Source organism: Phyllostomus discolor, chromosome 13 (genome assembly GCF_004126475.2).
Source record: "Phyllostomus discolor isolate MPI-MPIP mPhyDis1 chromosome 13, mPhyDis1.pri.v3, whole genome shotgun sequence".
Lineage (NCBI taxonomy): Eukaryota > Metazoa > Chordata > Mammalia > Chiroptera > Phyllostomidae > Phyllostomus > Phyllostomus discolor.
This window is the reverse complement of record NC_040915.2, coordinates 76,232,243-76,256,129: the sequence shown is the minus strand read 5'-3', so window position 1 is coordinate 76,256,129 and position 23,887 is coordinate 76,232,243. Positions and strand designations below refer to the sequence as shown.

Below are 23,887 nucleotides of genomic sequence, written 5' to 3'. Positions count from 1 at the left end.
CTCCCCAGTCCCTGACAACCATGGATCTGTTTACTGTCTCTATAGTTTTGCCTTTCCAGATACATAGTTGGAATCACACAGTACGTAGCCTTTTCAGATTAGTTCCTTTCACTTAATAATATGCATTAAAGTTTCTTTTATGTCTTTCATGGCTTCATAGCTTATTTCCTTAAAGCACTTACATTCTCTAAGGCTCAACCCATGCACTTACATTCTCTAAGGCTCAACCCATGCCAACACATTGTCTGGATGGACTGCAGTTTATCTACTCACAAACTGCAGGAGTCTTGGTTGTTTCCAAGCTTTGGCAATTATTAATAAGCTGCTGTAAACCTCCATGTGCAGGTTTTTGTGTAGACATAAAGTTTCAGTTCATCTGGGTAAATACCAAGGAAGGTAATTGCTAGATGATGTGGTAAGGGTATGTTTAGTTTTGTAAGAAACTGCCAAACTGTCTTCCAAAGTAGCTGTAACATTTTGCATTCCCACCAGCAATGAACGAGAGCTCCTGTTGCTTCACATCCTTGTCAGCATTTGTTGTTGTCATTGTTTTGGATTTTGGCAATTTTAATAGGTGTGTAGTATTATCTCATTGTTGATTTAATTTGCAGTTCCCTAATGACATGATATTGAATATCTTTTATGTACTTACTTCCCATCTATGTATCTCCTTTAGTGAGGTGTCTGTTCAGGTCTTTTTTTGTCCATGTTTAATCAGGTTGTTCATTTTCTTATTGTGGAGTTTTAAGAGTTCTTTGTGTATTTTGGGTAATAATCTTTATAAGATATGTCTTTAGCACATACATTTTCCCATTATGTAGTTTTTTCTCCTTTTCTTGACATTGTCTTTCAGCCTATTTTTAAAAATAACTGTGTACAGTAACTAAAAATAATTAACCCACAACTGAAAAAAACAGTTGAATTACCATAGAAGTTATAAGGGTGGGAACTAAACTTTAAAAATTAGTATTTTGCATAAGGAAACTGTTTGTTGCATAACTCAACACCCCTTGAGCTAAATCTATTCTTCCTTCTAGATGGGAATGCCATTCTGAAGGGAAGAAGAACAGTTGTGACTTGGGATAGTTATGCACCAGAGTCCTCATAAATTGCTCCTCTGCCTTTACCATTGCAGAAGGCTGCTAAGAGCTAGGAAGGGACTACACTCTATAACATGGATTTAATGTGTTGTAAAACTGACCAGCATCATTATTACAGGAATATTGTTCCTACCAGTGTCAAGTATTGACTTGGATGATACATTTGCTCACAGTCATAGGAATAGTTTTGTTTTGGAACTAAATGAACTTAATTTGTTGCATGTTCTTTTTACTTAAAGGTTCAAGTTTTTTGTGTTACATTTCTTGAATCTGTTTTTCTCTGTCCCAAATGAGGATGGTATGAAAGAGAGATAATATTTAGTTTTCTGGTTCTGTTGACCTTGCCCCATGTTAGAATTTGTTCGGTAAAATTTTGAGTCTGATAGTATCAACTCTGATCAGTAGTTATATTCTGTGAGTCTGTAATTTGATGAAAGAATTGATCACATCGCTTATTTTCTGTGATCATGAAATACATCCTGCTTATTGAGACCACTAGTTATATTCCCTTTACAAACCACTTGGGTGGAGAATTAGTAGGTGAGTGGATGTTGGAGAGTAAAGGTCTCTCTTCTTGAACCCTAGGATCTCAGGGATAGAAGAGATTATAAAAAAGAGTTTAAGCTGTTTAAAATGTATTCTGTTCTTTCCTTGGATAAAAACAATTCAGGTCTCTAACTAGTTTACGATTATTTTAACATTTCACATATTAGTAATTGAAGTATTTTTTTTGCGATGTTTATCTTATTTGTGACCTTTTTTTGGATTTATTTAAACAACATATTTCTCAAATTAGGTTTGCAGTCCTGGGAAGACATTGACAAACTAAATTCATTCCCCAAACTTGAAGAAGTGAGATTGTTAGGAATTCCTCTTCTGCAGCCATATACCACCGAGGAGCGAAGGAAATTGGTGATAGCCAGGTCTGTTGTCCTTGTGCTTGCACTTCCCTCCCGCTTAGGGGCCTGGTTATATCAATAAAGGAATGATACATGGTTTAGGAGGGTGTGCACTATAAATTGATCTGACTCATGCATGCACTGCTGGAAGGAGCTGCTTTTATAGCTCAAACACTGGAAGGGAAGGAATGCAGTGTGATGAGAAAAATGTGAAATGTAATGGCCTGCCGAGACCACTGCAAAATTCCCTCAAAATCTATTTTATTTTATACTTTTTGATACATATAATGTTTGAAGTTCTGCTTTATGTCATGAGGTAAAACTAGGTACACTAGGAAATCAGTTCTTATTTTCGTTAACATAGTGGTCATTTAAAGTATAAATACCCTAAAAATAGGGCTGTTTCAGTAATATAAATCTTAAGAGAGCAAGCATTTGTATTTCTCATTATGTATATCAACATAGATATGACTACTGTTTGTAATCTTCCTTTGACTCCTATGTCTTTCCTGTCTCAGACTCCCACAGATACTGCAGTGGCCCAGGAAAGTTTATTTTGTATGTGCCTTCAGTAGCAGTGATTTTTCAGCTGAAATGTAAAGGGCCAGGAACTTTGATTTATTTCTTTGTGTACTATAGACAGCAGTTTTAACAGGAGAATAATAGGCTTTGAAGCTTTCTGTAGAAGAGTGGTCATTTAAAGAGGGTATTGATTGTTGTGACCAACTGACAGCTTGCAGATCTTCACTGCTTTCTAGTGGTTGACGTACACATTAATATCTCACTGAGGAAATAAGTGTCAGCATAGTTTCCTTCTAAGAAGAAGTCTTGCAATAGGTCTTATATTTTATTTTTTACATAGTTCTTTTTTTAAATATAATGAATTAATTACTGAAGCATATAAGCCAGTTGTACTGACCTCCATATGGACTTATGCTGTGCTGGACGGCCCAGGCACCTTGTGTGGCTGCAGGCTCCTTGATTGCAGCTGGTCTGAGTGGGGGTGTGATCGGTGTATAAACTGTGCATTAGGTCTCAGACACTTCATGTGACAGAGAGTGCAAAGTACCTCATTAGCTGTCTTTCAGTATTGACTGCAGGTAGAAATGATTATATCCTGCATCTATTAGGTTAAATAAAATATATTATTAAAATTAATTGTATCTCTTTATTTTTCTTTCAAAATACAGCTGTTAGAGAATTTAAAATACATATGTGGCTTTCATTGTATTTAAGTTGGACATTGTGCAATGAGTTATGATGATGAAAGTTCAGTGTCTCACACAAAAATGAAACTTTAATATTTTTAGTCCTTTTGTTTTATACCAACTTTAGTTTGTCAGTGATTCTATACAAGTAGAGCTGCATCAGATGTGTCCTTCCAAGAGAGTAAGACTGGGCTTCAAACCCACAATTTTATTTCCAAAGCTAAATATTTTTCGTATCTTAAAACGTCCTTATTTTGGTTTTTACTTACAGATTGCCATCAGTTTCCAAACTTAATGGGAGTGTTGTTACTGACAGTGAGCGAGAAGATTCTGAGAGATTTTTTATTCGTTACCATGTGGATGTTCCACAGGAAGAAATGCCATTCAGGTAAAAACTCCTCATTAGTTTAACAACACTTTAATGAGTATTGAGGCAATTTAAAATCTATTTTTGTAGAGCAAAATCTAATAATTTATTATTGGACCCTTTTAGAAGATACTGGAGATAGGTTAAGAAATAAAGATATACAAAAGCAAACCAATTTTATTCATTTTCCACAGTGTATTTCTTCTGCCTTGCACTGGGTAAGTATTTGATTGCTTCTAGTAGTTCCCACTCCATACTTCATATCATTGATCCCTTTTAATCCTCTTTTCCGGGGGGGATGACTTCCTGTGCCCCAAATTGGTATCTTTTTTTCACATTGCATCTGCACTTAGGATATACTAAGTTCTGCAATTTGGAAGATTTGGCAAATGTGTATGGGGTTTAGAGAATATGCAAAAAGGACTGGAAAACAGACTCCAGGAAATATTGAAGGATTTCAGTTTGATTGAGCATGAACGCTGGGGGCTAAATTAGTAACTACCTTTAAGTATATGAAGTATATATATGTAGTTTGTGAGGAACTACCTTTAATACTGTGTAAATATAAAAGGAATGTGACAGATTTGGTAAGGGTATATATAAAAGAAAAAAATTCCCAAAGCAGGTTTCTAGTATTGGCAACTGTATTCAGTCCCCACAACTTACATACTTTCCAAAATGACTTTAAGAATAATTTGAATTCCCATTTAACATGAGGAGTTTCAGACGAACAGGATTCAGGTTAGGACTGAATGTGTCAAATCATTTGGTCCCCCTGGTAACAAATTTCTGTGATTCTAATTCATTCTTACTAAACATATTCATTTTTCCCCAACGTTCTCTATTATTTATAGGTTTTATGGGGGTCAGCATCTGTAAGGTTCAACCCATGTTGTATAAAAAGATTTCGTGGTATTATTAGTATCCAATCGAATTTTAAAGCCTAAGCATTTAAAAATACTAGAGAAATTAAGTAGGGATTTAGAAGGTAACCTTTTAAATTAGCTAAGAATAGCCAGATAGAGAGACAGATATTACCATGCCTTTTAATACAACCCAGAAATATTAGGTTCAACTGCATGAATTTTTTTTAGGTAAAAAGTGGTCTAATATTTATAGCTTTGTTTGATTCAAGCTAACATATTAGTGAGAGAAGTGGACATTCTAATTTTGAGCCAGAGCCTTCCATTATAGTTTGATTAACTTCTAGCCTGCTGCAAGAAGTGTGTTTGTGTATGTGAATATATGTGTATGTATATATACACACACATACCATGCAGTGAATTGTTCTCTGTTTCTGAAGGCATAAGTATCCCAAGTGGCATTTATGTCTCTGTACTAGTTGGTGTTCTTGATAAAAGGTCATAGAAATCATCTTTAACTAGGGGAAGAATTTGTTGGAAGGATACTGAGAAACTAAAAGGATTGTTAGGCAGGCTGAAGGACTAGGATTAGACAGGAACCGAGTGAGGCAAGGATAGTCAAGGTTTCAACTCATGATGTGTTTTATATACTTCTGCTGACACATCTAGACACTACAGTGCTGTGTTTTACTACTGGATATTTGCAGCTGTGTCATGGATTTTGATTCTCCATAAGTCTCGAAAATAATCTCTCACTGATCTTTATTTTATTCTGTAACTGTCAAAAATATGCATCTGACCAATTGCTTGGCTATATTTAAGGCATGTGCCCATACTCTGTTTCCCAAAAAGATAAGGAGAGAGATTATCTGCTTCACTTTGTCTTCTGCAGTGAGGTAGACTTGGGACTTTTCCCCAAATAAAAACAATTCAGCAAAAAATACTGCTATCCCTCACCTATCGTGGGAGTTACGTTCCACAGACCCCCAGGATAGGTGAAAATCCATGAAGTAGCGGCGTTATATTTATTTTATTATTTATATATATTTTAAGGCTTTATAAACCTTCCCACACTCCTATAAACCTTTCCCACTCTCTTACTAATCTTTCCCACACTCTTATAAACACTTCTTTTGCTCTTAAGCACTTTCTACACTCTTAAACCTACGTAATTTTAACAACATATAAAATTCTATATGGGTACTCACCAGTGAAGTGTACAGTTGTCCCTCGCTATATCTCAGTTCACTGTATCTTGGGTTTTACCTGAGATATACTGAAGCTGCAATAAGTGAGCCACAATATGGCAAGGGACGACTATATCTACTATAGTCTGCTACTCTGACTACTCAACATTTATACACATATCTTTTCCCTGCAGTTATATTTAAAAAGTTATTCTTACCTGCTCTCATGTATTCCTTATACAATCATTTTACTGTCCCTGAAATACCCATTTATTCAAATCCTAAACAGTCTGATTGATTAATTACTGTAAAAGATGCATGCAGTCAAGGATTTTAATTATCAGTTTGGAGATCCAATATGGTGTCAGAGTAGGTGGAAGATATACTCACCTCCTCCCAGGACCAAACTGGAATTACACTGAAGCAGAACAGTCAGCTTGAATAACTACTGGCTAGCTGAATAGAAGTCTCATAACCAAGGCTTTACAGAAGAAGCCACATTGAGACTGGTAGGGAAGGGAAGAGCACCCAAGTGCTGTGGTTGAGAATTGAGAGGGTTATCTTACCTGCAAATCTCCTCCCTGAGGAGTGACAGGTCTTAACCCCATACCATGTTTTCTAGCCAAGGGAACTAGTGCTGGGGAGAGGAGTCCACATAGTATCTGGTTGTGAAAACCAGTGGGGATTTCATCTGCCAGGGTAAGATGGGAGTCTTCTAGAAACCCACTCACCCTCTAAAAGGGCCAGGACAAAAATATCTCATTCATGGCCACTCACCCTGGGCTCCAGCAGGTGGAAGACAACTCAGAGCAGACAGGGGTCATAGAGGGAGAGATTGGGTTATGTGGCTTCGAGGAGAGAACTAACAAGACAGCTGCCATTATCCCAATGCTGAGTCCCAGCCCACAGATGCCGTCTTTCCTGGGTCAAGCACTCTCCCCTCCGTACGCTCAGTCTGGGTAGATACAGTAGTCCCTTCTCCCAACCGCCTAAGGCCCTGCCCTGCCAAGTTTGTGCCCTGTAGAGGAGTTTGCTGGCTGCAGCCAGTCTAGGCCTGTGGTTCAGACTTTCTTGGAAGGCTCTTGAGGAGGCTCATTTTTCCATCTACCCACTGCTCGCCCACCGCACACCCCAACTGGCACTACCATTCCTGTGTAGAGCCTTTACTCCACAGAGCCAAATCTTGGTCTGTTTTAGTTTGATGAACTCTACTGGCTTTACCCTGAAAACTCCTGGAGGCCACAGAGGTTCATGGCCTTAATATACCCTTCTGTTGAGTGCCCTCAGAGGCAGCAGTATTACCAAGACTGAATCTGTATCAACCCAGTGAACATTACTCTTGCCTGGTGATTCACTGAGACCTCCTCATATAACTTGCATACTGCCTGTGGCTCCTTCAGTGACTAGCCTAACAGGTAGCCCACAGGTGGAGGCCTATTTCCAGTATCTTGTTGCCTTTTACTGACCTGCCCCATCCTGGTATTGGTGGAAACCCAAATTGGTATGGAGCTTGGCTGCTCCCATGTACATCCATGCTCAGCAGAGGCAGCCACAAGCTGGATTGTTTTGTAGCTCCAAACAGGTAGCCCAGGATCAATCACAGACAGTGTCTGACATTGACCTGCACCAAAGTGCCTTCCAAGAGAACTGAGAAGTAACATGCGGAGTGGCTACCTTGAGATATCCGAGCATAAGCCATTAGCTTCTCAAGCTGAATACCAAAAGGGAGATTTTAGCAGGCACCACACCCTGCTGTGTGAATTCCACTTAATGGGATCAGCTCTGGAACAGAAGCTTGTATACTGTGGTGGAGGCCAATCCTCACAGCCAAACTGAGAGTCAACCCTGGACAGGATGGGCCAAGATCAATAAAAAAAACTGTAAAGGAGGGCTTTTGTATCCTACCCAAGCGACATTCCTGGAGCACTAAACTCAAGTAATCAGGAAGATTGCACCATTGAGCCTTACAGGACACCTACTATCTAAGGCCATCCTACCATGACTGGGAGGTAATACACAGAAAGAAACACAAAGAGGCAACCAAAATGGGGAGACAGAAAACATGTCCCAAATGAAAGAACAGAAGAAATCCCCAGAAAAAGAACTAAATGAGAGGGAAGCAAGCAATCTACCAGATACAGCATTCAAAACAATGATTATAAGGATGTTCAAGGAACTTGGGGAAGAATGGATGAACTCAGTGAGAACTTAAAAAGATCATAAACATATAAAAGGACATAGAAACCATAAAAAAGAACCAGTAAGAAATGAAGAATACACAAGAAGGCATCAGCAACAGATTAGATGAAGCAGAGGATTAAATCAGTGATTTGGAAGACAAGGTAGCAGAAAACACCCAATCAAAGAAGCAAAAAGAAAAAAAAAATAATGAGGAGGGACCTCTGGGACAACATGAAGTGTTCACAACATCCACATCATAGTGTTACCAGAAGGAAAAGAGGCAGAGCATGGGACCAAGAACTAATTTGAAGAAATAATGACTAAAACTTCTCTACCTAGTAAGGGAAAAGATACTTATGTCTGGGAGCATAGGAAGTCCCAGTAAAGATGAACCCAAAGAAACCCACAAGACACATCATAATTAAAATGGCAAAGGATAAAGCCAAAGAGAAGATATCAAAAGTATCAAGAGTATGATAATTATGTACAAGGGGAGTCCCCATAAGAGTGTCAGCTGGTTTCTCAACAGAAATATTTCAAGACAGAAGGGAGTGGCATGAAATATTCAAAGTGATGAAAAGCAAAGAACTACAGCCAAGACTACTCTAAATAGTAAGGCTTTCATTTAAAATTGAAGGAGAAATAAAGAGTTTCCAAGATAAAAAGCTAAAGCAGTTGATTAGCACTCAAACAGTAATACAGGAAATGTTAAAGGGACTTCTTCAAGAAGAAAAAAGGATTTTTTTAAAGCAACATAATTATAAAGAATACAATGGCAATACATGAGTACGTATCGATAATCACTTTCAGGTAATTAAGGTAAATGGATTAAATGCTCCAATCAAAAGACATAAGGTAGCTGAAAGGATAAGAAAACAAGTCCATATCCGTGTGTATATAAAATTCCCACTGAGGCCTTGCTTCCTGTTTATGTAACTATGCCTACTTTCTTACTCACTAGTGGTTATATACCACATTTTGGTGTCGCTTCCTTCTTGAGATTGAAATGAGCAGCCTGGTATCAGTGTATCCTAGCAGCATCTCTGGACTACAATACATTTTTCAAATACAGGTGCTTTACTCACTGATATATATTTTGAGTCCTTGGAGAATGAGGTGTCATCTGGGTCCTCTTAGTGCTTGTAGGTGGAGAATGGGTGAAGTGCTAACAAGGGTTACAGTAATTGTCATTATTCCTGTGTACTGAAATTTTTGAATTCCTCCTTTTACATTATCCCAAAGAATTTGTGACATCTCACTTTCTTTAGAATAGATCACCAGAGTCCAATTTCTAATTAGCCAACTAGACAAAAATTTAGAACTATAAATTTTCCCTTTCTTATTTCCTGTACCTTTTGCCCCATTTTCCCCTCTCCCCCTCCATGCTGATAATCTTCCATGTGATCTCTATTTCTGTGAGTCTGTTCCTGTTCCAGTTGTTTGCTTAGTTTGTTGTTGTTGTTGTTGTTTAGGCTCAGTTGTTGATAGTTCTGAGTTTGTCATTTTATTGTCCATATTTTTGATCATCTTATTATCTCAGATAATCCCTTTAACATTTCATTTACTAAGGGCTTGATGATGATGAACTTCTTTAACTTGACCTAATCTGGGAAGCACTTTATCTTCCCTTCCATTCTAAATGATAGCTTTGCTGGATAGAGTCATCTTGGTAATAGGTCCTTGCCTTTCATGACTTTGAATCCAGCCCCTTCTTGCCTGTAAGGTTTTCTTTTTTTGTTTTTGTTTTTTTTTAGAAATCAGCTGATAGTCTTATGGGAACTCCTTTGTAGGTAACTGTCTCCTTTTCTCTTGCTGTTTTTAAGATTCTGTTCTTATCTTTAATCTTGTCTAATGTAATTATGATGTGCCCTGGTGTGTGCTTCCTTGGGTCCAACTTCTTTGGGACTCTGAGCTTCCTGGACTTCCTGGACGTCTATTTCCTTTGCCAGTTTGGGGAAATTCTCCTTCGTTATTTTTTCAAATAAGTTTTCAATTTCTTGCTCTTCCTCTTCTCCTTCTGGCATCCCTATGATTGTGATGTTGGAACATTTAAAGTCCTGGAGATACCTAAGCCTCTCCTCATTTTTTTGCATTCTTGTTTCTTCATTCTGTTCTGTGGGATGTTTATTTCTTCCTTCTGCTCCAAACTGTTGATTTGAGTCCTGGTTTCCATCCCTTCACTGTTGGTTCCCTGTACATTTTCCTTTATTTCACTTTTCACAGCCTTCACTTTTTCCTCTATTTTGTGACCATATTTAGCCATTTCTGTGAACATCCTAATACAGTGTTTTGAACAGTGCATCTGATAGTTTGGCTATCTCTTCATCACTTAGTTGTATTTTTTCTGGAGCTTTGATCTGTTCTTTCATTTGGGCCATATTTTTTTTTGTCTGGGTATTCACCAGGGTGGGGCAACCCATGTGCTGCATTGTGGTGCTGTATGTGGGGGAGGGGGTCAAGAGGAAACAGTGCTGCTTGTTCATCCCTTGGCCAGCTTTCAGTCACCTCCCCTGCTATCCACAAGCAAATTGGGCCCTTCTGGTGCTGATTCCCAGGTGGGTGGGTTTGTGTATGTTCTAGGACCCTGTGGGTCTCTCCAACAAACTCCCCTGTTAGGCTGGGAGTTTCTCCTGCTGCCTCAACCCCCACAGGTTTTTTCAGTCAGAGGTTTTGAGGCTTTATTTCCCCTTGCTGGAACCCTGGGTTGTGTGGCCTGTCTCACTCCCAGTTGTTCCCCCTGGTTTGTCTACATGCAAATGTGGGGCTGCCCACTCCCCCAGCCACCACCTCTCTTGGTCTTCCAGCCACCTTCCCCAAGTCCTGGCTACCCTGGCTGCCTGTCTCTGCCTCTCCTACCGGTCTGGGTGAATGTTTCTTCTTTAACTCCTTGATGGTTGGGCTTTCATACAGTTTGATTTTATGGCAGTTCTGATTATTTTTGGTTTTTAAACTTGTCCTTTTTTTGGTTGTTCAAGGAGGGAAAGTGTATCTACCTATGCCTCCATCTTGACTGGAAGTCTGATACTCCAATTCAGTGGTAATTTTTTTTTGTATTTCAGTTTATTCTTATTAATATTCTCTCTTGCCCTCTCTCTCTCTCCCCTCTGCCTTGTAATTAGTGCTCCGATTGTTATAGAATAGTCCCAGTAGGGATGCAGATTTATGAATTTACTGACCTGTAATTCAACAGCCTCGAATATCTAATTTATAGGAGTTTGACCTTAATATTCTTTTTATTGAAACTAACTTGTGCCCTTAAATAAGCAGGTGTTGTACGTCATAGCCATGATTTCTCACTGCCCTTATATTGTTTTATTCTTGGCAGCCCTCTCTCAATTACCTAAAGCATTTCATGTGTCTGCAAATGATAATTAGTTATTTCACTTATTTTTAAATTTTATTTTAATCATTGTTCAAATACAGTTTTCCTCCTTTTTACTCCCAGTCCAGCCCCCCCTCCCACCCTTCCGACTTCCCTCCCATTACCAGCCTCCCCCTAGTTTTGACCAGGTATCCTTTAAGTTTGTTGTCGTGACCCTTGCCAGTGTCCTCTGAATTCCCTCTACGCTCCTCTGTGGTCACTGGTCAGCCTGTCCTCTATTTCAGTGTCTTTGGTTATATTTTGCTTGCTTCTTTGTTTTGTTGTTTAGGTTCCTGTTAAAGGTGAGATCATATGGTATTTGTCTTCACCGCCTGGCTTGTTTCACTTAGCATAATGATTTCCAGCTCCATCCATGCTGTTGCATAGGGTAGGAGCTCCTTCTTTTCTTTCTGCTGCATAGAATTCCCCTGTGTAAATGTACCATAGTTTTTTGATCCATTCATTTACTGATGGGCATCTAGGTTGCTTCCAGCATCTAGCTATTGTAAATTGTGCTGCTATGAACATTGGGTGAAAAGGTTCTTTTGTATTGGTGGTTTAGTGTTCTTAGGATATAGTCCAGCAGTGGAATTGCTGGGTCAAAAAGCAGATCATTTTTAGTTTTCTGAGGAAGTTCCATACTGTTTTTCATAGTGGTTGTACCAGTCTGCAGTCCCACCAACAGGGCACTAGGGTCTGCTTTCTCCACAACCTCTCCAACACTTGTTGTTTGTTGCTTTGTTTATGATGGCCATTCTGACTGGTGTGAAGTGGTATCTCATTGTGATTTTAATTTACATCTCTCTGATAGTTAGCGATATTGAACATCGTTTCATGTGTCTTTGGATCCTCTGTATGTCCTCCTTGGAAAGTGTCTGTTCAAGTCCTTTGCCCACTTTTTAATTGGATTCCTTGTCTTCTTAGAGTACATTCGTGTAAGTTCTTTATATATCTTGGAGATTAAACCCCTGTATGAGATATCATTGGCAAATATGTTTTCCCATACAGTTGGTTCTCTTTTAATTTGATACTGTTTCCTTTAGCTGTGCAGAAGCTTTTAATTTGATGAGGTCCCATTTGTTTATTCTTTCCTTATGTCCCTTGCTCTAGGGACAAGTCAGTAAAAAGTTTCTGCGTGAAATATCTGAGATTTTCCTACCTATGTTCTCCTCTAGGACTTTAATGGTGTCACGTTTTATATTTAAGTCTTTTATCCACCTTGAATTTATTTTTGTATATGGTGTTAGTTGGTGTTCAAGTTTCATTTTTTTTGCACGTGGCTGTCCAGTTCTCCCAACACCATTTGTTGAAGAGGCTATTTTTACTCCATTTTATGTTGCTTCCTCCTTTTGTCAAATATTAATTGACCATAGAGACTTGGGTTATTTCTGGGCTCTCTGTTCTGTTCCATTGGTCCATGTGCCTGTTTTTATGCCAGTACCAGGCTGTTTTGATTACAGTGGCTTTGTATTATAGTTTAGTATCAGGTATTGTGATCCCTCCTACTTTACTCTTCTATCTCAAAATTGCAGCTGCTATTCAGGGTTGTTTATGATTCCATATAAATTTTTGCAGTGTTTGTTCTATGCCTGTGAAATAAGCCATTGGTACTTTAATAGGTATTGCACTGAATGTGTAAATTGCTTTGGGTAGTATGGACATTTGATTATATTAATTCTTCCAATCCATGAACACGGTATATGTTTCCATTTGTTTATGTCTTCCTTGATTTCTTTCCTGAGTGTTATGTAGTTTTCTGAATACAGGTCTTTTACCTCTTTGGTTAGGTTTATTCCTAGATATTTTATTTTTCTTTTTGCTATTTCAAATGGGATTTTTTTTCCTTGATTTCTGCTTCTGCTGTTTCATTGTTGGTGTACAGAAATGCCTTTGATTTCTGGATATTGACTTTGTATCCCGCTGTTTTGCCAAATTCATTTATTAGGTCAAGCAGTTTTTTTTGTGGAGTCTATAGGATTTTCTATGTATACTATCATGTCATCTGCAAACAGTGACAGTTTTGTTTCCTCCTTTCTGATTTGGATGCCTTTTACTTCTTTTTCTGGTCTGATCACTGTGGCTAAAACTTCCAGTACTGTATTGAATAGAAGTGGTGAAAGTGGACAGCCTTGTCTTGTTCCTGATCTTAGTGGAAAAGATTTTAATTTTTGCCCATTGAGAATGATGTTGGCTGTAGATCTCTCATATATGGCCTTTATTATGTTGAGGAATGCTCCCTCTATTCCCACTTTACTGAGTGTTTTTATCGTGAATGGGTGCTGTACCTTATCAAATGCTTTTTCTTGCATCTATTGATATGATCATGTGGTTTTTGTCTTTGCTTTTGTTTATGTGATGTATTACATTTACTGATTTGGGAATATTGAACCATCCTTGCATCCCTGGAATGAATCCCACTTGGTCATGGTGTGTGATATTTTTAATGTATTGTTGGATGCGGTTTGCCAGTATTTGTTGAGGATTTTAGCGTCAATGTTCATCAGTGATATTGGCCTGAAGTTTTCTTTCTTGTTGTGTCTTTATCTGGTTTTGGAATTAGATGATGTTGGCCTCATAAAAAAGAGTTTGGGGAGACTCCCATCTTTTTGGATTTTTTGGAATAGTCTGTGAAGGATAGGGATTAGCTCTTCCTTAAATGCTTTGTGGAATTCTCCCGTGAAACCATCTGGTCCAAGGCTTTTGTGTATTGGGCGTTTTTTGGTTACTGCTTCAATTCTTTTGTTGTTATTGGTCGGTTCAGTTTTTCTGCTTCTTTTTCATTGAGTTTTGGAAGATTATATTTTTCTAGACATTTGTCCATTTCACCTAGGTTTTCAAATTTCTTGGCATACAGTTCTTTGTAGTAATTTCTTACAATCCTTGTATTTCTGTGGTATCTGTTGTAATCTCTCCTCTTTCATTTCTGATTGTGTTTATTTGGGTTTTCTCTCTTTTTTTTCTTGATGAATCTGCTTAAAGGCTTGTCAATTTTGTTTATCTTTCAAAGAACCAGCTCTTGGATGCATTGATCCTTAGAATTGTGCTTTAGTCTCTATGTCATTTAATTCTGCTCTGATTTTGGTTATTCCTTCCTTCTGCTTGCTCTGGGCTGTCTTTGTTGTTGTTCCTCAAGTTCTTGTACATGTAGGGTTAGGTTTGTTTGTTTGGAATGTTTCTAACCTTTTTAGGTGGGCCTGTATGCTATGAACTTCCCTCTCAGGACTGCCTTGGCTGTGTTCCATACATTTTGGTTTGTTGTGAGTTCATTTTCATTTGTTTCCAGAAACCTTTTAATTTCGTCCCTAATATCATTCTGACCCATTCATTGTTTAATAGCATGCTATTTAATCTCCATGATTTTGAGTGTTTGGGGATTTTTTCCCTGAGGTTGGTTTCTAGCTTCAGTCCCTTGTGGTCTGAGAAAATGCTTGGTATGATTTCAATTTTCTTGAATTCTTGAGGCTTGTTTTGTGTCCTGTCATGTGGTCTCTCTTTGAAAATGTTCCGTGTACATTTGAAAAGAATGTTTATTTAGCTTCTTTGGGATGGACGGCTCTGTATATATCAGTAAAGCCCATTTCATCAAGGGTATTGTTCAATGCCACAATATCTTTTTTGATATTTTTGTTTGAAGATATGTCCATTTTGATAGTGGGGTGTTAAAATCTCCCACTATAATTGTGTTGCTGTCCTATCTTTCTTGAAGTCCTCTAAGATTTTCTTTATGTATTTGGGTGCTCCTATGTTGGTTGCATATATATTTACAATATTTATGTCTTCTTGGTGGATTCTTCCCTTGAGTATTATGAAGTGACCTTCTGGGTCTCTCTATATGGACCATTTTTTGGAAGTCTAGTTTGTCTGATATGTGTATTGCACACTGGCTTTTTTTCCTGTCCATCCTTTTCCTTCCTGTTGCTTGGAAGATTTGTTTCCAGCCTTTCACTTTCAGCCTGTGTAGGTCTTTTATCCTGAGGTGGGTCTGTTGCAGACAGCATATATGTGGGTCATTTTTTCTTATTCATTCAGCTATTCTATGTCTTTTAATTGGAAATTTAATCCACTTACGTTTAAGATTATTATTGATAGGTACTTATTCATTGTCTTTTATGTACGTGTGTTCCTCCCTGTCTCTCTCCCCTTCCTTAAAGCAGTCCCTTTAGAATCTCTTTCAGAGCTGTTTTGGTGGAGGTGTATCTTTTAGACTTCTTTTGTCTGGGAAGCTTCTTATTTGGGCTTCTATCTTGATTGAGAGCCTTGCTGGATAAAGTAGCCTTGGTTGCAGACCTCTGGTTCTCATTACCTGGAGTAGTTCTTGCCATTCTCTTCTGGCTTGAAGTGTTTCCATTGAGAAGTCAGCTGTTAGCCTTATTGGGGCTCCCTTGTATGTTACTTTCCTTTTTCTCCCTTCCTGCCTTTAAGATTCTCCTTTGTCTTGAAATTTTGCCATTTTAATTATGATGTGTCTGGAGGTGGGCCTCTTTGGGTTCCTCTTGATTGGGACTCTCTGTGTTTCCTGGATTTGTGTGACTTTTTACTCTCATCAAATTAGGGAAGTTCTCCTTCATTACTTTTTCGACCTAGGTTTCGGTCCCTTGTTCTTCTTCTTCTCCTTCTGGGTATCCCTATTATGCGGATATTATTACATTTCATATTGTCTGGCATTTCTCTTAATCCCTCTTCATTCTTTCCTGAGCCTCTTTTGCTTTTCTTGCTCTTTCTGGATGTTGTTTTCTACTTTGTCCTCCAGCTCACTAATCCGATCTCTGCTTCATCGATCCTGCTTTTCATCCTTCTACTGTGTCTTCAGTGCAGAGATTGTATTCTTCATTTCCTCTTGGCCTTTGTTGAGAGTTTCTATTTCCTTTTTCATGTTTATATAGTTTTGCAATGAGATTGATGTAGTTTCCTTCTAATTTCTGATAGCTGATGTGAGTTCATTGAACTTCCTGATAATCATTGTTTTGAACTCACTGTCTGATAGTTGAGTTGCCTCTAGTTCATTTAGCATTTTTCCTGAGGCGTCCTCATTTCCCTGCAATTGGGGGTTGTTTCTTTGTTTTCCTCATTGTTCATGGGTTTCTTCTTGTTAGCCCTCTGTTTCTTAAATTGATCTGTTCTGGGTCCCTGTAATTATGGTGTGAACTTCTGTGGTAGAATACTTGTGGGATTCAGTGGTGGCAATCTCCTTCGTGTATCCTGGTGTTCACAGCTTTTCCCTACTCTTTTTTTGTTGTATCAGTTGGAGAAGTAAGGCAAAATGTTTTAAGACAGCAAGACAGTGTACTATGATATTTACATTAGCAGCCAGTAGAGAAGACATGGGTTATCCTTTGGCTCCTTATAGTGTTAACCATGATCCTCCACCCCACTATCCACGTTTAGAAAGGATGGAAAGAGGGTAAAGGACTCTTATTGGGGATGAGAGGATTGATAGTTGGATCTAGAAAGCTGTGAGGCTTGTGGGAGGTCAGATTCAAGGTAGGGTTGGATTAAAGATTAGTATATAGGAGTAGTGTGTAAAAGAATAGAGAGAACCCCACAATAGTATAGTTCAGGAAATTGCAAAGTGGGCTGAGATCAGGTAGGGGTATTGAGTAGTATTTACCGTCGTAAGTACTAGGTCTTATTAACAGTAATAGTAAAGTGACAGTCTTGTGGCAGAATCGATGAGATCTAGATAACAAGAATAAAGAATATAGAACCTTGAGAGGTGTATTAATGGAACACAGATGAAGGATAGTAAATTATGAACACACTGTGACTGAGATACCAGGGGGAACCTATCAAATGACAGTATAACCAGCCAAGCAAAGAAGATTATACAAAAAGAAAAACAATACCAAAATATTATTAAAATAAAAAATGTTGGAAAGGTGAGAAAAAGATAATACAAATTTACAGTAACTTGCAAGATAAAAAGAAGGAAAGAAAGCAGAAGATAGAGTGCAGGAGAGATAAATTTGGATTGGAAAGAATATTATTAGGATGAATGGAAGAGAAATATAAGGAATTGTGAGATATTAAAATAGTAAGAATTGAAAAATAAAATGTCACTTAAGACACAAAATCAATCATCCAACAACAGCCACAAAAACCAAACCAAACAAAACAAAACAAAATAAAAAAAAACCTCTTGTTGTTTTCTAACTGGCCAGACCAATTTTTCTGATCTTACTGGCTTCAGCTGGCTGAGGGACCTTTGAAATGCTTATCTCTCTTCCCAGCCAGATCTCAGCAAGTCTCTCAGGAACCCTGGGTGCTCCAGAGCACACTAGCTCTCCGGAGCTCAGTGCCACGTTCTTCGGGACTCCGGGGTCCCTGCAGGGTTCCAGCTCTACGATCTCAGGAGGCACCCGCATCGTTTTGGGATTCACTGCGCCCTCCCTGGGAGTCCTAAAAAGGCGCGCCCCTCCACAGAACTTTTGAGATTCGGGCTATAGGAAGGCACTAAGCGTCTGTCCCTTCCGGGATCACCACGCGTGAGTCAAGATTCCCGATGGGGCGCGCACTTCCCCAGATCAGAACTGCTGGCTCCCAAGACCTAAAAATGCCTGAGCCTCTCCTGGCTCTGGGTTTTCCACTGATCCGCACTTCCACCGGGCTAGGGGTTCGGGCACTCTTCCAGGCTGCCCTAGTCATGCCGGCTGGAGGCCTTCACTTCTCCCAGGTCTCTGGGTGGGTGTTCATAGTCCCTGGGTGACTGTGATTCCCTCCCAGTCCAACTGGCCAATCTGTGCCTTCAAGCAACAAGCTCTCCCCTGGAGTTGCTCAACCCCTGTATCCAGGGGAGGGAGCAGCAACTCCCCTCTCCCGGGAGCCCCGAGGCAGACCCTGGAGCACCGGGCCTGGGGATTGCACACCCCTAGTCCCCACGCTGATCCCTAGGTCCCTTTTGTCCTGAAGCAGTCTCCTTATCATCTGGTTTTTCAGTGATCGCAATAATTTTTGATGTCCTGCTTTCAAAAGTGATTCGGTAACCTAGTCCATTTGCTCCGCTTCTCCACCGAACCACGAGTTTCCCTCCTCTTCACAGAAGCCGAGAAACACGCTGCCTAGAGCAAAGTCGCCATCTTCACCTCTCTTATTTCACTTCTTTATGTCAAAATCTCGTAGAATCCCTTCCATGAGCACTGATATGCTACTCATTTGCCCCTGATAGCCAGAAACCAATCCCAAACTGCCTTTCATCACCTGAGATACCAATTTCTTCGTGCACTCAACAGAAATAAACTTTGGCCAACTGAAGTAGGGTAGGCATTTAGCTCATAGTGTTGACAAGAAGACTAAAGAATTGGACTTGGGTAGGACTAGTGGGAAGCAAGGCACAGCCAAGATTTCTGTCTTACTATGCCCACAGTGGGCTTCTTACACCAGCCACTGGGCAGTCATCAGCAAGCTCCTAGACTTCATTACCCAAAGGAATTACAGTCATGCCTTTGAATTCTTGACTGTTATTTATCTGCATTGAATAATATCTGTTAGGCCTTGCAGCTTTGCATTACCATCTCAAGATGTAAAATTCCAGCTACATCAGACAGGTTTTTGTCACCTTGCTATTTTGTAGCTTTCAGGGAATGGAAAAAGAACATCTACTCTTGTTTAGCTTCTATAGTGGGAAGTGCTTCCTGTCTCTCATCTCTGTTGAGTTTCCCGCAAATCAGAAGGGCATTCAGATGCTGGACAGCTAAAATTGACATATATCCACTACCATACCTGTTCCCTGGTAGTTTTTCTTATAAATCCCCAGGTGGAATTATCTATTTACTCAGCATATATTTTTGAGCTATTGCAATGAATTAGGAATTGTTACACACTTAGAAATAAACTATGATAGCATTCATGCTGATGCAGAAGGGAATGGTGAACAAGTGCAATGGAATTTATATTAACATGCATGCAGTATGAATTAATAATAGTGATATATAAGCAGTATTAGTAATGTACATATCTCTTCTGAATATATACATATTTTCTCCCTAAAGTAGCACAGTGTATAGTTAGTGGTAGGTGAAAATTTGGAGTCTCTTAATTGTGTTTCATACAGAATTGACATTTCACCTTTTGTTTCCAAGTAGGTTGGAGGTACCATTTATTTTGGAAAAAGCATTCCTTTTCATTTTGACCATGTATTTTTAAAAAATTAGGTTTAACCTGATTTTCCTGCAAATTCCAACTTCTGCAACATCCTTCCCCTAGTTGTTAGTCCCCTGAGCTTTTCTTCCTCCTTTCATTTCCCTGTTTTGTGTCCTTATTCATGAAATACTTCTACTTAGTTTAGGTGTGAGGAAGAAAAGGTAGCCAAAATGTCTTTTGAGGACATGAATAAAAAGCCATTATAACCAGTTCAGTGTTCTTTATGGGAGCAAAGCTATTTTGCGGATCATGTGGTTATTCACACACATCTGTTTCCATGTGATTAGTCATTTTGACTATAGAAGACTTTAAAGATGATAAAAAATTTACGTGTTATCTGTTTCTCTCAGAATAAAATAGAAGCTCTAGTTACCTGAATCATTTCACTCTTTATGATGAACAGAATAAAATGCTTATAGGACCAAAAGGAGACATACTTAATAAGATTTTGTAATTTCTTACAGGTGCTCGATATCCTTCTCATTGCCTTATACTGATAGGTAGAATGGAAGGTATAGCCTCCCTGTGATGGCTGTGTGTGGTGATACTAGAATAACAAAGACCTGAGCAATCACCCATGTGTTTATGTACTGTGTGGAACAGTAGAAAATGAAAAATCTCCATTTCCTGATTCTTGGTCTTTAATTAGCCATGTAGTACTTGCTTTTCCAATTGAAAGCCTTAGTTTTAGAGACTTTATCTGTGTCTGCCTCTCCATGGCTTGTCTGGCAGTGGTGTGCTGTGCAGAATGTCCTCAGTGTGTGATACAGATAGTTAGAAAAGTGTCCCTACTGGGCTGGTCACATTTCAGTTTTTGGACTCTCATGTTCTGCCAGAAGAACTTCTAGGAAATAAGGCTAGACTCTAGCTGGATTTAAAGGACAGTTTCATTTATTTACTAAATACATGTTATGAACCAAGAGGCACTGGGCCAGAAGCTGGAGATAAAAAGACAAAAAAAGTAGTGTCTGCTCTTAAAATGCTTGCCACCTGGGCTAAGCTAAAGAAATATGGGCTATGCTGGATCCTCCTCATGTTCCAAACCTCTAAAAAAATCCCACTACCACCATGTTTGGTCCTTGGACTGTTCTCTTCTGTACTGATCCCCTAGGTGGATGTTTAAACCTAATGTGTCCAAAACCGAACTTCTAATACACCCTCCCTTATCTTCCCCTGCTCCATCTCCACCTCTACTACTTGCTGCTATGCAAGTTTTTCTCCATTTCTCCATTTTTCCAGTTGCTCAGGGCAAAAACCTTGGCATCAGTTTTGACTTCTTTCTCCATTTTATGTCTAGTCCATTTCTTTTTTCTTTCAGTTCTTTCAAACGCATGTATAAAATCTGACTGCTTCTTACCATTTATTTTAGTTCAAGCCTTCATCATCCCCTTCTCTGTATTTTTATAGTTGCCTTCTAATTAGGCTCCCTGGATCTGCCCTTGTCTGTTACAGCCTATTCTCCACATGGCAGCCAGTTTATAAGAACTCAAGTTTATAATTCCTTACTATTCCTCAAATACCTCAAGACACTCTCACCTCAGGCCTTTGCATTTTCCTGTTTGGAATGCACCATCGTAACTGCTTGGCTTTTGCGTTTGCTGATAACCTTATCAGAGATTCTTTCCTTGACCATCCTTTTTGTCTCTTAACCTACTTTTATTTTTATTTTTCAACGTCAAACTTACACTACTTGTCTGCTGCTGTTCTCTGCCCACCATGCTGAGTGCTCTGTGAAAGTAGGAACCTCTGCTCTGCACCTCAGTGCTTAGAGCAGTGCCTGACCATGTAGGGAATATTCATTCCCACTAGGCTCTGGGAGCACAAAGTTGGGGTGCTGGGCTTTTGCCACAAAAGGTGCTTCTTTCTAGAAAACGAGTTGATCTGGTGAAGGTTAGGAGAGAATATTCCAGACAGCTTTAAGTACCTGAGAAGTAAAGGCACAGAAGTAGGAGTAAGTCTTTATGTGTAGTGAACCACAGTGGTTCAATGTAACTTAGTGAAAAGTTGTAGTGGGAAGTGTGGCCGATAATTCTGGGGAGGAAGGAAGGGGCCAGAGCACTCCTTTAAAGTACCTTGGCATGGCATGCCAGGAGACTAGGATTTGTGTGGGGTGGGTGAGGGGGAAAGTGGAAAAACACTGAAAGGTTTCAGTGGGCAAGGTACATGGGCAGATTTTGGTTTAGGAGAAGCTAAGACTAGTGAAGGAGGCCCTGCATGCTGGAGGTTGCCTCTGCCCCTACAGAGATGCACGTGTTAGTCCTAGACTTGACCACAGCACCAGAAGTGGTCCTTGGAAGACACTAGGTGAGGCATCTTCCTGATATTCTACTTTTTTCCTGATATTTATAGTCCTGATTTCTCGTAGGGGAGGAAAAATGTCATTTAGAGAGGAAGAAATTTCTGTGTTTATGAATCTGGTACATGTTCAAGTATACAATGTGTTCATTCTTTTTGCCTTGCCCTTTATCTGATGTTTGTCGTGTTGCCTGTATTTATCAGTTTTTCCTTTTGTATTTGCTTTATTTCTTGATTTCCACTGAGAGTTAGAATTTAAATTGCTTATTTAGTACTTAACTAATACCCAGTCCTTTAAAAAGAGGCAAAGAGATTTCTCTTAGAAGTCAGAGTACATGTGTCTCTTGAGATTCGATGGTTTGTTTTTGTTTTTGAGGATAGTGGGGGGAAGTAAATTCATTGATTTGGGATGTGACTTTTTTCAGCCTTTAAAAATTTTTTTTTCATAAAGAGGAACTATAAGACGCATAGCTCCTGTGAACAGTTACTTGATAGAAGGAAATGTTGCCAGAGACAGAATGGCAAGGGCAGCAATAGGTTTCCTTAAAGGCTTTTCTTTGCTATTTCTCTGTTTTGGTGCTTTACTTGCGGTTCATCCCAAGGAACCCCTAAACTGTGCCCTGAGAAGTCTTTATTTAGGATGTAATGAATCATAGTAGGCATTCCTCAGATGCTCTTTATCGGTAATTTATGGGATGCTCTTTAAAATATGGGGAGTGTTTTTTTTTCCTGCTTGAGACTGGTGGTGTTTCTAAATAAAGCTGATTGTATCTTCATGTGAGAGCAGGGCAGCAGCCAGTATTTGGACACCGCCTCAGTGAAGGTTCATTTTGTCTTGGATGCTGGAGAAACCCCAGTGTGCTGTGTTCGTCCGTTACCTCATATTCCTTGCAGACAGAGGACCTGCTGTTGTGAAGAAACATTCCTCCATAGGACACAAGTCTCCTGGGGTTCTCCATACTGCCAGGCTCCATCATCCTCTGACAAGGGCCCTGACACAGCACTGCTCACATTCAGCCTGGGCCTGCAGAAAGACAAAGGGGGCTTTCTCCTGGATGCACCTTGGAGAGCCTCTGAAATGCTAGCTTCCCCTGTTGCTTGCAGCCTTTGTCATTCCAATTACCTGGGGCTTTATTTTGACTTCTTGCCACTTTCCCAGCCCAGCAGAAGATAGGCTACCTTCCTAATCTTGATTGGAATTATATGTGAGAATTTGAATATACCTGCAAAGGAAAGAAAGAATAAGAACCAGCCTTCCCAAACCATGATCTTAAAGGGTATTATCTTTAGTGTCTGAACTTTTGTTTTGCCAACGGCAGGGGACCAGTTTTATCTTTTTGGTTTTGTTTGCTTTTTAGAATTAAAAAAAAAAACAACAACTGAAAAATACCGAGAATAGTAAAACAACCATTCATGTTCACACTATTCAGAACTGATAATTGTTAATATTTTACTCTTCAGGTTTATTTTTTAATTAAAAGAAACAGTGTTACAGATAAGATTGGAGTATCTTTTTGCCTCTATTCTCAGCCTATTCCTGACTTCAAGAAATCAGGCAAAAAATTTGATGTATATCTACTTATTATATTTTATATATCCATTAAAATATAAAGTAGGACTTTATAATTTTTTGTCAATGTGCATTACAATTTCTTCTCAGTCTGTAGCCTTTCAGTCTGATATTTTCATATTTTTTCGAAAAGTTTAAAAAATTTAATATCAAATCTATCAATCGTCTATGGTTTTTTCTTATTTTATCTCATTAAAGCATTTCCTTTCCAAAGATCACTTAATCTAATCTCCTGAGCTTTTTGTCAAAGTATTTTCACATTTATGTCTTTGATCTACCTGGAATCTATTTCTAAGGCTTTGCAACCCCACCCCATGTTGATAATTGGTGTTCATGACTGATCTGTAATGCTGCCTTGGTCATGGACTTTGTTTTTTATATGCATTCATGCTTCTGTTCCAGGGCTCTGTTCTGTTCTATGGGAATATTTGTCAATTTCTGTTCTACAGAAATTACAAAATTGCTAAATTACTAGTGTGAATTCCCCACTAGTTAGGATAAGTTTCCCCATTTAATTTTTGCTTTCAGAATGCCTTATTATTATAGGCCATATTTCCTAAGAATTTTAGGATTGGCTTATCAAGTTCCACAAAAATCCTACTGTAATTTGGATTCTGATTGCATCAAATTCACTGGCTAATTTAGGAGAATAGATTATGTCTTCTTATCTATGAACATAGGATGTCTTTCCATTTAATTCAGAGGATTTTTTGTGGTCCT

General features: G+C 39.0%; 1 protein-coding gene across 1 annotated transcript in view; it reads left to right on the top strand.

Annotated features, from left to right (window-relative positions):
• The window catches only part of TBCEL (tubulin folding cofactor E like), a 74,182-nt gene that overhangs the window by 25,645 nt on the left and 24,650 nt on the right, over positions 1-23,887 (top strand). Inside the window, 2 exon segments of the mRNA XM_028528175.2 lie at positions 1,897-2,023; positions 3,479-3,595. Coding sequence (XP_028383976.1) covers positions 1,897-2,023; positions 3,479-3,595 — 244 coding nt within the window.